This window comes from Sinocyclocheilus anshuiensis, unplaced genomic scaffold (genome assembly GCF_001515605.1).
Source record: "Sinocyclocheilus anshuiensis isolate Anshui unplaced genomic scaffold, SAMN03320099.WGS_v1.1 scaffold188, whole genome shotgun sequence".
Lineage (NCBI taxonomy): Eukaryota > Metazoa > Chordata > Actinopteri > Cypriniformes > Cyprinidae > Sinocyclocheilus > Sinocyclocheilus anshuiensis.
In genome coordinates this window covers 1,339,372-1,352,120 of record NW_015555768.1, presented here as the reverse complement: position 1 = coordinate 1,352,120, position 12,749 = coordinate 1,339,372, and the positions used below count along the sequence as shown (strand labels likewise).

Below are 12,749 nucleotides of genomic sequence, written 5' to 3'. Positions count from 1 at the left end.
ATTAATTGACATTATATGCATCATGAGACCTCAGTTTATGTTTCTAGTTATAATTTTATTGGGCATTGGTACTTTATGAGACCTTGTGACTAGAATGAATGCAAAATGCAATCCTTTGCCAATCATATCAAGTGTTGAACCTTCAAAATTGAGCCTGTTCACTTTAAAACATGTTGCTGATCGATTCATCAATGCATTTAATTTCAACAATTATTCCTAATCTTTTATCAAAATGCAACTCTTGTCAAATATCTAATTTTGCTCAGAAATGCATCACACCTAACATGGGTTGTGAATGTCGTTCCATTTTGTCTTTAACATTGCTCTCTGTCTGTCTCTATTGCTGTGTTTCACAGGAGTGTTCCTCATTCCCTATGTGTTGTTCATATTTCTGGGAGGCATTCCGAGATTCTTCCTGGAGATTGCGCTGGGTCAGTTTATGAAGGCTGGAAGCATCAATGTGTGGAACATTGCACCTCTTTTTAAAGGTTTGCTTTTCATGTTTATGCATTACCTTACTTTTTAAGCTGTGATACTATTTTAGGTTGTCCTTTAAAACATAGCATTCTTTAAAACATGCATTCCTTATTTTTTAAAAATATTATATTATATTGTATATATATATATTTTTTTTTTTATTTTTTTTTTTTATTGTTTTGCTTTTTTTAATGAAATGATTTGTATCAGAATTAAGCCACATAATATGTTGATGTCTTATCACCTTTTACCTATTACAAATTTTATATTATATAAAATTATATTATTAATATATATATATATGTACACACACACAAACACTTTTTTTTAATCAGAATTAAGCCATATAATGTGTTGATGTCATCTAATATCATCTATACACAGTATCCATATCACATAATACCTTGACTTTGTTTTCTGATATGTTTCAAAATTATGTACATATTGTATCACAAAAAAGGGTACAAATACGTTATAAGGACAATATATAACTTCAATGAATGCCCTTCAGTATATCCTTGCTTTATTCTATCAAAGACAACAAGAAATCAAATTTGGCTCTATTTACTGCCTCAATTCATGCATGATTCATCAGCACTTTACACCTGAAGAGAAGGGGTTGATTTTCAATTATCTTTTACCGGTTTGTTTTAGGACTTGGCTATGCCTCCATGGTGATTGTGTTTTTCTGTAACACGTACTACATCATGGTACTTGCCTGGGGTTTCTACTACTTCATAAAGTCTTTCAATTCCACGCTGCCCTGGTCCACCTGCGACAACCCGTGGAACACCGAAAACTGCATAGAGACCTTCCGCCACGACGACTGCCAAAACGGCACCATTGGCAACTCCACATTCGGGAACCTGACGTGCGAAGAGCTTGCTGATGGGCGTTCCCCTATTATTGAATTCTGGGAGTGAGTGATTGGTTTTTACGCACTTCATTCCTTACACAAACAATATTTGAAATGCCTTTCATAACAACTCTTGACAAGATGAATGTGTTTTTGTTGTTAAAATATGATGTGCTTTTCTTGATGTTATGTTGCGGTTAACTGTTATTAATCCCACATCAATAGACACATAATTTGCTTTTCCGTTATGAACCTGTGGCATTACATTTGCTCATGTTGTGCTCCCAGTACAATCTTGAATCTGTGTACAAGATTTTTGAATCTGCAGTAAGCATTTCATATTATTGGTTATTCAAAGTGAAATCTCCGATTTGAAGATCATCTGTTGACAAAGTGGTTAGTTTTAAAGTCACAAGTGACAGTAGACTATACAGCTCTGGAAAGTCATCACTTTCAAGCTACGTATGAGTTTATAGATTAAAATGAGCTTTATACAGTGCTTTCATTCATGAATGTCTTTCTCCATCTCAGGAACAAGGTTCTGAACATCTCTGATGGGCTGGATGAGCCAGGAGTCATAAACTGGGAACTGATGCTGTGTCTTATGGCTGTGTGGGTGATGGTTTACTTCTGTGTGTGGAAGGGGGTGAAGTCAACAGGAAAGGTGAGACCTGCTTTCTTTAGTGCTTCTCATTACATGTGTGAACCCTGTGTGGGGTGAAGACAGGTAAAAGCAGCACTCAGTCACATGGACAGCAGAGAATCAAATACCTGCACTACAACTTAAGCTTGGCTATGTAACAGTGGTAACTAGTATTGGGGAAGCTACTAACCACTAGTTAAATGACAGTCAAGTTACTTACATTACAAGCTTCTTACAAAAAGTACTGTTTTTAATATATTTTTAAATATGCACTGCCTTTCAAACATTTGGGGTCAGTAAATATTTTTTTTGAAAGAAATTATTTTTATTTATTCAGAAAGGATGCATTAAATTGATCAAAAGTAACAGTAAATGTTTGTTGCAGAAGAATTCAAATAAATGCTGTTCTTAGGAACTTTCTATTCATCTAAGTATCTTGAATAAAATATATCATGGTTTCCACAAAAATATGAACTGTTTTCAACATTGATAATAATCAGAAATGTTCTTGAGAAGCAAATCAGCATATTAGAATGATTTTTGAAGGATCATGCGACACTGAAGAGATACTGATGAGAGACAATATATTTGATCATTTTCAGAACTTGTGTACCAAGTTTCACGTCAGGGACATGCTCACTATATCTGGGAACAGAGCATACAGTATATTCCCAGTAATTTCAGTGTTTTGTAATGCAAATAGCCAGTTGAATCCAGCTTTATCTCATTTGAAACTTGAATGAGAATTTAACAGATCAGTTTGTAGGACACTTCATATTTTCTTATGTAATCGTGCTATTATGCTGCTCGTAAATTCGTAAAAATATGCCTATCAAAGACAGCATGTTATTGCATTTCCATTGTTTAGCTTGTGCTATCAAGTGCAATGTGACTTTCTTGTGTAACCTTTGCATAGCTCCACCCACTTCTGCTTTGTCACAGTAGTACAGGAGTGAGGCAGAGCGGTAACCATAGCAACATTATTTGCAATTGGGGTGTGGTGGGAAATGTTGTAAAGTGCCCTGTCAGGAAGGCACTGTGAGACTGGTTGGTCACGAGTGGGTTTCTGCAGTGGGACGTGACAAGGTGCTCGTACTAATGGCCGACAGGCATATTCTCTTTTAGAGAGGCGGGATCATGTGAACCCTTAATAATATAATAACTTCATTTTATTTCTGCTGCCTTTACTGTATAGAAGGTCATCCTTGTATAACGAACGAGTTACTCCTGTGAACTCAAAGCAGGGCTTAATGTTTCTAGTAAAGAAGTTAAATAGTGGAAAGTAGGTTATTTGAACTCATAGTTGCCAGCTCGTGATTTTCCTTCATAGCTTTTCGTTGATGGAAAGGACACTGTGAGTAAGCGTCGAGTCAAGCTCATTCAGACAACTGACGCACACACACACATGCACACAATAAGCCAGTGTTACAGTGAGCTAATTGGCTATTTCAGAATCTGATTCATTATTGCGGGGCACAAATACTAAGCGGTAGATTACCCCAGATTCTCAGGCCTCATGGGAATTAGAACAGAGTTTGTTTACTGACAGTATTTTTAGTTCAGGTCTATTTCTGCATCTTTATAGTCACTTGAAAAAGCGGGATGGATTGAATCTTAAAGTCTGAGCTGATAACAGAGCTTATGGTGCAGTAGGAGTATTTGATTTCAACTGCCATGCATCAGACAGCTAATGCTATGAAGGCTATTATTAAATCATTACTCCAGTCTTCAGTGTCACATGATCCTTCAGAAATCATTCTAATATGATGATTTTCTGCTCAAGAAACATTTCTTGTTATTATCAATGTTGAAAACATATTTTTGTGGAAACTGTGATTTATATATATTTTTTACAAGATTATTTGCTGAATAGAAAGTTAAAAAAACAGCATTTGTTTGAAATAGAAATCTTTTGTAACATTATAAATGTCTTTACTGGCACTTTTGATCAATTTAATGCATCTATGCTGAATAAAATTATTAATATATATATATATATATATATATATATATATTTTCAGACAGATTTTCCCAAACACTCCTCAAGTCTAGCACTGGTCAGACAAACAGGTAGTCCTGCCCAAACTCACTCAATGTTGATTCAGTGTTATATCGCTTGAACCAAGCACAAAAGAGCCACTATATTTTCAATTCTCTGAGAAATAAATCTGCGAATGGCTTATTTAAAGCCCCTGCAAATTAAACTAAGCATAATATTGATTATCATATTATAATGCTTGACTGACTGATGTTAAGAGTGTACTTTCAGATATTTATAAAACTGTGCCATTTTACAAACAAACATATACACACATATATATTTATATATATATATATACTATATTTATTTCCATTTATAATAAAAATATGTATTTTTCATTTATAATATAATAATATAATAATTATTTATATATGACCAGTACATTTTCTCAATTCATCCATCATTGATTGACTAGTGTCTAGTGTGATAGAGAGATAATTGGACCATTTTTCATTGATGTGTCAGGATTCATGATTATTCTTGAGGTCAGGACTACTAGAGATGACATGGTTCTTAACTGTGGACAGACAAAGATGTCACAGAATGACGTGGAGAATTCAGAAAGCTCTCATTATGCACTGCACGTCCTAAACCGTGACCGTGTTTTTGTTGTAACTGGGCAGCATTGTGTTTTTTGAGTTGAGCTCGTCTTCCCGAGGGAATTCAGGAGACAGGGTTTGCAGCAACAGTTGAAGTCTGTGAAGATCTGTGGCCAGGCGGCATGCTTTTAATGCGATGGGCTTGATGTAGAATGGCTGTCCTACATTTTTGTGTCTATGTGGAGCAATTACAGAAGGCTGCCAAGCTCGTAAGACAATACATGACATGTGAGCTAAGTCCGTAAACCAGCAAGGCTTGGAATGAGCAAGTTTCATGTAAATGCTCCCTGATTACAATCCGTCTCATATCATCAGAGTTCAAAGTTCAGACCGCTGAATCAGTAAACCTCTCCTTGCTGAAAAAATCAGTGATGATCTGATAACAGAAGGCAGTGAGACGTGCAGTGCATGGTTCTCAACTTCGTTCACATGACGCAATGCTCAGCATGTGACTAACAACGTCCTTGCTGAGAAAAGTGTATTTTAGAGATGCAATGCAGCAGATTCTCTGATATAAATCTACTGATATTATTGGCTTGAACTAGATTGTTATCTGTATTATATGTGGCTTTCTACGATCAGTCTAGCAAATGCTCTTAAATGCACGTGAATGACTGCCAAAATTCTTTAGCAAACAAGGACATTTATTAATCACGGAAAATAACATTATCTTGTGAAGAAAATATGAGTGGTACTTTCTCATGCAAAACTCATGTTGTGAATGGTCACCAGGATGTTGCAAGGTTGTTTAGTCATTGCTAGGGTGTTTTACTAAGTCTGATCTTTTTGAGAAATAACATCGTATCTCTGCTTAACAAACAAGATTTGAGATATCAGCCATGGCTGCTGCACATGCAGTGGATTATGAGCTTTGTGCCAAAGTTTAATGTTTATACCTCAAATACCCAACTACAGTATGAGCAATATTAATAGTAATAATAAACACCTTAAAGGAATAGTTCACCCAAAAATGACATTTACTCACAATCAGGCCATCCAAGATGTAGATGAGTTTGTTTCTTCATGGGAACAGATTTGGAGAAATGTAGCATTGCATCACGTGCTCACCAGTGGATCCTCTGCAGTGAATGGGTGCCGTCAGAATGAGAGTCAAAACAGCTGATAAAAACATCACAATAATCCACAAGTAATCCACATGACTCCAGTCCATCAACTAATGTCTTGTGAAGCGAAAAGCTGTGTTTCTAATAAATAAATCCATTGTTAAGATGTTATTAACTTTAAACTGTTGCTTCTGGCTAAAATATGACTCCTCTAGCCATAATATTGCTTTGTCCAGTATAAAAAGTTGTCTCATCTGACTGATTACAAGTCAAAACAGTACAAAACAGTTTCAAGCAAATATATTGGTGGATTTTGATGTGAGAGGACAACAGGAGATGGACTTTTTTAATGGAGAAAGTGTTATTATGGATTATGGACTGGCATTTTAGCAAGAATTAAGAGTTTAAAGCTAAAACAACCTTAATGATGGATTTGATTCTTACAAAAACAGCTTTTCCTTTCACAAGACGTCAATTGAGTCGTGTGGATTATTGTGATGTTTTCATCAGCTGTTTGGATACTCTTTCTCTTTCATTCACTGCAGAGGAACCATTGGTGAGCAAATTATGTAATGCTAAATTTTTCCAAATTCAAAGAAAAAAATTCATCTACATCATGGAAATTTTTAGCAGATTTTTGGCTGTTTTTTTTTTTTTTCAGTGAGTTGTAGGTAATGAAAACAGTTGACTTAACCATCTTTCATAATTTTTGTCTTTGACAGATTGTGTATGTCACTGCCACGTTCCCGTATGTGGTCCTGATTATTCTCCTGGTGAGGGGCGTCACTCTTCCTGGTGCTTATGATGGGATCATGTACTATGTCAAACCTGACTGGTCTAAGCTAGGAGAGGCACAGGTGAGACCTTCAGTTCTGTCTTCCAGCTTTCTGTAGAGCTTCAAACCTCTCTACCACTTTGGATGAAATCATTTGATTTCAAAATCAAATGATTTCATCCAAATGAATAAGTGTAAAAGTCATTCAGTACGCTTCATTATTTTTTTCTCAGTTTCCAGCTTTCTGTAGAGCTTCAAACCTCTCTACCACTTTGGATGAAATCATTTGATTTTATCCAAATGAATAAGTGTAAAAGTCATTCAGTACGCTTCATTATTTTTTTCTCAGTGTATTTACTTTTCTCTCTCTGCTTATAGGTATGATGCACAATACGGTTTCATTTTAGTGTTTCTAAGAACGTTCAAAGTTTTAAAACTTGACTTTTATGTCCAGTACCTGGAGCCACTTTGAGCTCAATAATCATTTCAGATGTGGATCTGTTTGTCTGACTGTCATTACTCTTTCTGTCTCTCTCAGGTCTGGATCGATGCTGGTACTCAAATCTTTTTCTCCTACGCTATCGGGCTCGGAGCCCTCACGGCCCTCGGCAGCTATAACCGATTCAACAATGACTGCTATAAGTAAGCCCCCGCCACAGCCTTGAAGAGACAAGGACACATTTTTGTTATGACGTCTTTTGTACTTTCTGAACCAGTGTGTTTTCTTTTTAAAAGACGTTGTGTCTAGTACGTTCACGCCATCACGAGTCCTGACCTTGTCTTACATGAAGCTGGATTTGAATGATGATGTGGCTAGCAAAGAGCAAACGGCCTCTCACTTTAATAGTAGATCTCAAATGTCCTGGATACATTAGTAACCAGATGCACGGAATCAGCAGTTCTATGCTTTGACTTTAATGTACAAAGCACTTTGGCTGGTTATATATACATTGACAGTCTGGGATGATTTCATTTAAAATTGGAAATAAAATATTTTAGGATTTTATATATTTGTCATAAAATTTTGATTATAATTTTGATTGCTGGAGATTTGCACTTTTTTAGGTTATTAATCAAATAAGCAAAAGGAGACATAACTAAATAGGCTACTGTGAAATTTTGAAATTCATGCACATCTTTAAAATTCAGCTTTTCACTTCAATTATCATGTTAAAAATGTGTATTAAATTAGAAGTGAATATTATTACTAAATTACTACAAAAATGCCTTTATATAATTAATATGATTAATGCCTTAATATTTTGATTATTTTATTAATTTTTATTTTTATAGTTCGTTTTATTCATTAAATTAATTAATTGTGATTAATTTCAGGAAAAAAAAGTGTGATTAGTTAATTTTTTGGATGGATTGACAGCACTAGTGTTAATCATTTTTTTTAAATAAAGTATTATTATAATTGTATTATTTTATTATTGACTTATTATTCATTATTAATAAATTAACATTTAATAAATAATTGTAACCACAGTTATGGTACATTAGGTACATTGTGGTACATAGTATGTACAAATTCAAGGTTATACATTTTAAGAGTGCAGTGCATTACAACACGATATCTCATAAAAAATTATGGTATTTAATGCATTATATTCTTTATTCTATAACCTTGAGTAGATAAATTATTGAAATAATTGTATTGTAGCAGTATTTTGAATTATTCACAAGAATATAATACTGACAATGAGGTGGCATTATTATATGCCTTTTATCTGAAATAAAATTATGACATTTTTAATTCAGTATACACTATTTAGGCTTCATCTAATGTGTTACACAACCATCTGACTGCATTCAAATAAAGCCCAACACATGCCAAAACTGAGCTGCAGTTAATGTCTGTGTTTTCTTCTCTTCTCAGGGACGCTTTTGTTCTGGCTTTTATTAATAGTGGCACCAGTTTCTTTTCTGGTTTCGTGGTCTTCTCCATCTTAGGTTTCATGGCATCTGAACAAGGTGTGGACATCTCTAAAGTGGCTGAATCAGGTAAGAGCCTACAGTCATTTACTTCATTACAGGTGACAGATTATGTACTATACTGGATGGTAAGACAAACAAATGTATATTTTTAAAACATATTTATGTGTCTGCCAGCCCTGAAACTACGTGCATCTTAATGCAGGTGTTTAATAATTTACTTTCACTTGTTTTTAGTGCACATAAGTGAATGCATTTCTGACCTGGGGCTGGTTCTAGTAAATCATTTATGAAATCAATGTTTAATGCAAGAATGATATACTGAAAATGAATGAAACATGCATTGTGTGAGTCATGAACATTTGTGATATGATGATGATGATATTATACAGTAAATGAACTTCAGTGCAGTGTGATATGTGGCTTGTATTGTTTATTACTGTAAATGTTTATTGTTGGATTGACAATACAATTGAAAGCAGAATATAAATGATCATGTTTATACACAATGCTATTTGCTCTTAGTCATATTACTGTGAAAGGGACCAGACGATTAGCAGTTTGTGTTTTGTGTGTGTGTGTGTGTGTGTGTGTGTGTGTGTGTGTGTGTATGTGTACCTGTTTTTCTATTCTGGTGGGGACTTAAACCTGCTAAACCTGAATACACACAGACTCATGGGGACTCGTGTCACGGTGGGGACCTAAATTGAGGTCCCCACGGCGCCTATGGAGAGTCCCCACAAGGATAGCAAACCAGACGTGTGTGTGTGTGTGTGTGTGTGTGTATGCAGACTTGTTTATGTGTGTGAGTTTATAATGGGAATGCAGGTATGTGTGTATGTTTGTGAGTTTCAGCTATCACAATCAGTACATTCTTCTTCTTATATGCTGTCCTTAAACACTGAGGACGATATAATTCCCAGAATGCAATGCCTTGATTTTACATACACAAACGCAAAGACATTGATTACGATTTAATTCTAATTTTATGTTTAAGTTAATAATACTTAAGACTAAAATACTGATCATCCTTGAATAAGCATCACAGACTAGACTAATAGACTAATAGTATGCGGCATGAATTTAACGCCCCACATGTTCTTGTGTGACGCTCACGCATGCAGACGTGTTAGTTCATAACACATAGGCCTACATGTTTCACATTTAAAGTGTGAACACCAGACGTAGGCTTGCTGTCGCTCAGATTTTTGTGAAGCTATCACTAATAATCTGTACATAACATGACCATCCTACAAGATTGACATTAAATTCACGCCTTTTTGCATAAATATCTTGCTAAAGGCTGTTGCATAAAGAAAAACTGCATACGACCACACACTATAAATGTTAGGAAACCAAATCCCCAAATTTTCTGTACTGATTTCATCAAGAATAGTGAGCATGAATCTAGATGGTTAGTAAAATGTTTTATAAATGTTTTTGGTTTATAGCCAGCTTCTTCATGCACTGTAAAAAATATTTTTGGAGTTGTAAAAAAGGCAAAGAATACTAGAGTACATTTTAAAAGAAAAAAATTATTTCAGTCTTTCTACTTCAAAATTTCATGTTTAATTCAATGTGTTACTTGCAATTTGTTTGAAAATTTTTCACTCAGAAATTTCTAGTAAAATTTCAAATTATATATCTATCACATTATGTACCTTGTCTATAGACACATGGACATTAGCTTGCTAAAAGTATTATTTCTCCCAAATTATTGTCTAAAAAATGAAACTGCTCATTTATTTATTTATTGCCATAACAACCTAGTTGTTCGGAATTTTGCTTGGTGAGCTCATCAGCAATGATAACATACATTCAGAAAAAAAACAACACATATACATAAATACATCTATACATATATGTCCTATGAATTACAGGGAGTGAAAAGCAGATGCAGAAATACCAGAGGAATTAATAGCATGAACAATCCTACAATAAGTGCAGTTCAGAAAACGTGTAGACAGTTTTAACTGCTCTAAGACGTCTGCATGAAGGTAGAGGCGTGAAGAGATGTCTGGCTGGATGTAAGGGATCTTTCAGGATTGTTAGACCTTTTTTCTGTGAATGTGAGACATAAATCTCATCAATAGTGGAAAGATCACAACCAATAATTTTCAAAGCAGTCCCTATTATGTTACTAATCTGACTTCTCTGCTAAGCTGTGGAACTACCAAACCACACCATAATTGAGAAATTCAGCACGCTTTCGATCACAGCTCTATAAAAATTTAACATATTAACCTTAGAGACGCCAAACATTTTAAGCTGTCTAAAGAAAAAAGCCTTTGATGGGATTTTTAAATAATGCGTCTTAGGTTGTCGTCCCACTTCAATGATGCAGAGATTGTAGTCCCAAGAAGCTTAAAGCTTTATACATTTTCAATGTCCTGACCATTAATAATTAATGGCAAAAACAGCATTTGACCTCCGTCGGAAATCAAACACCATTTCCTTTGTTTTAAGGACATTCAACTTCAGATTATGAGTACAACTCCATTCAAATAATGTAGATACCTCCCTTCTATAGTCAGATTCATTATTGCCTGTTTTTAGACCAATCAATGTAGTATCATCTGCAAACTTAAAAATTGCACTTTTCAATAAGCAACATTTTAATAAGCAACATTTTACAATCTGGTGGTTAGAAGATGTGTGAACATTAGGGTTTTGCCGATAGACGATAGTATCGTGTATCGACGATAGACAGAGATATTGCCTGTGGCTGATACCTTTGACGATAGCAAGACGATTATTATTATTTTTATTATTATTATTATTATTATCAGGCTAGTAATACTATCTAATTAATATTAAGGCTTATTTGTTGCATTAGACCTATATTTATTTTTCCGCGTTTTTACAGTATTGTGCATTCTAACCAATCACACACGATTATGCTGAGCTTATGAATGCAATGGCCAATCAGAGGCGTTCAGATGAGTCATCGCTAAAACTGCGGAGTTCTGTTGTTCAGTGCGCTGACTGAATTCTGACTCGCGAATTCTCTCATTATAAACAACAAAGTGCAGATGTACGTGCGATGTAAGTACAAGAGATTTATTCATCATATAGTGTAGATTCACTGAGTTTAACGGGAGTGTTTTTAAAGTGCATAAACTAAAGTGCTTTTTGAATAACTGAGGAAATGTAAGCATTATAATTAGTAACTTACGATGCTTCTATTAATTTGTTATCATGTTAAATACAAATTCAGTCATATTAAAAACATTAGGCTGCTTTTAGCCTTACGCTGGAGTTGGTTCACTTTCTCGTAAATAATTACATAGATTAGCACGATAATATCGTGTATCGGCGATCTCACAGTCTAACGATAGGACGATAGGAAAATTGAGCATATCGCCCAACACTAGTGAACATCACATCATATTCTGAACTAAAGACAACATTTTATTGAAACTTGCATATTTACTGACTCATCAACCCACCATCTGCATGCATGTGCATTTAACAACATTTTTCTAATCAGTAAAATATACTATATAATAGTTCATCTTTGGGCCTGAAATTGAAATTCACACCAAAGTTAGCCCCAGAAATGGAAATGAAATGTAGTCAAACCTCCTAAGCCTATGAATTAGGTCTGACCTTTTAGACCTTTTTTTTTTTACTGAATAATTCTGGTTTAAAATCGTACAGCTTGTAGCGGAGCTCCATTTAGTGCTAGTGGTATTTTACTCTTACCCCTGCATGGTAAATTAGTACTGTCATTTCAGAATCAGTTCAGCTCGCGGCGCAGAAGCAGTAAACTGGTTTGTTGAGGCTCAGAAAAGGACAGCATGTTCTTGGCCTGAAGGAGAGACTGTACAGCAAGACTAAATGAGTATGAAGTGATAATATTTTTAAATGACTTGGCAAGATGCTACGGACTTCATACAGAGTGACCCTCACGTCCTTGAAATGAATGAATTTTAATCGGATCGCTGCTTGTACATGTTGGGGTTAACACACCAGTGTACTGCATGCTTTAAAGGGGTCAAATCATGAGGAATCACATGTCCTTGCTCTTTCAGTAGGCCTTTCATGATGCTAAATTAAGTTTAATATTAATGTAGAATGTTACATGTTAGAAATTGAATGTAGATTGCAATAATTTTTCAATGAAATAACCACTGTTTCTGGTTTCGGAAGTAATTACTGTATTCAAGTCTCATTTTCATATTCATATTGTTGTTGTTATAATTTCGACATAATACACAGCAGCAAATTTACACTGATAGATCTGACAGATCCGACCACGGGTAACAAAATTAATTTCTAATCCGTACTAATTTTAGTACTTTTGTACTGTCACAGCAGGTTTGAACCAGGGGTATTGTAGTTTACTAAAACCAT

The 12,749-nt window shown here is 34.8% G+C and overlaps 1 protein-coding gene across 2 annotated transcripts in view; it reads left to right on the top strand.

Moving 5' to 3' along the window:
• Nucleotides 1–378: 378 nt before the first annotated feature.
• Nucleotides 379–12,749, top strand: part of LOC107674339 (sodium- and chloride-dependent creatine transporter 1) — a 23,407-nt gene continuing 11,036 nt past the window's right edge. For both annotated transcript variants that reach the window (XM_016468286.1, XM_016468287.1), the window contains exons 1-6: nt 379–488; nt 1,132–1,396; nt 1,865–1,997; nt 6,403–6,537; nt 6,994–7,097; nt 8,338–8,462. In XM_016468286.1, coding sequence (XP_016323772.1) covers nt 440–488; nt 1,132–1,396; nt 1,865–1,997; nt 6,403–6,537; nt 6,994–7,097; nt 8,338–8,462 — 811 coding nt within the window. In that variant the 5' untranslated portion in view covers nt 379–439. The remainder of the gene's footprint in view (nt 489–1,131; nt 1,397–1,864; nt 1,998–6,402; nt 6,538–6,993; nt 7,098–8,337; nt 8,463–12,749) is intronic.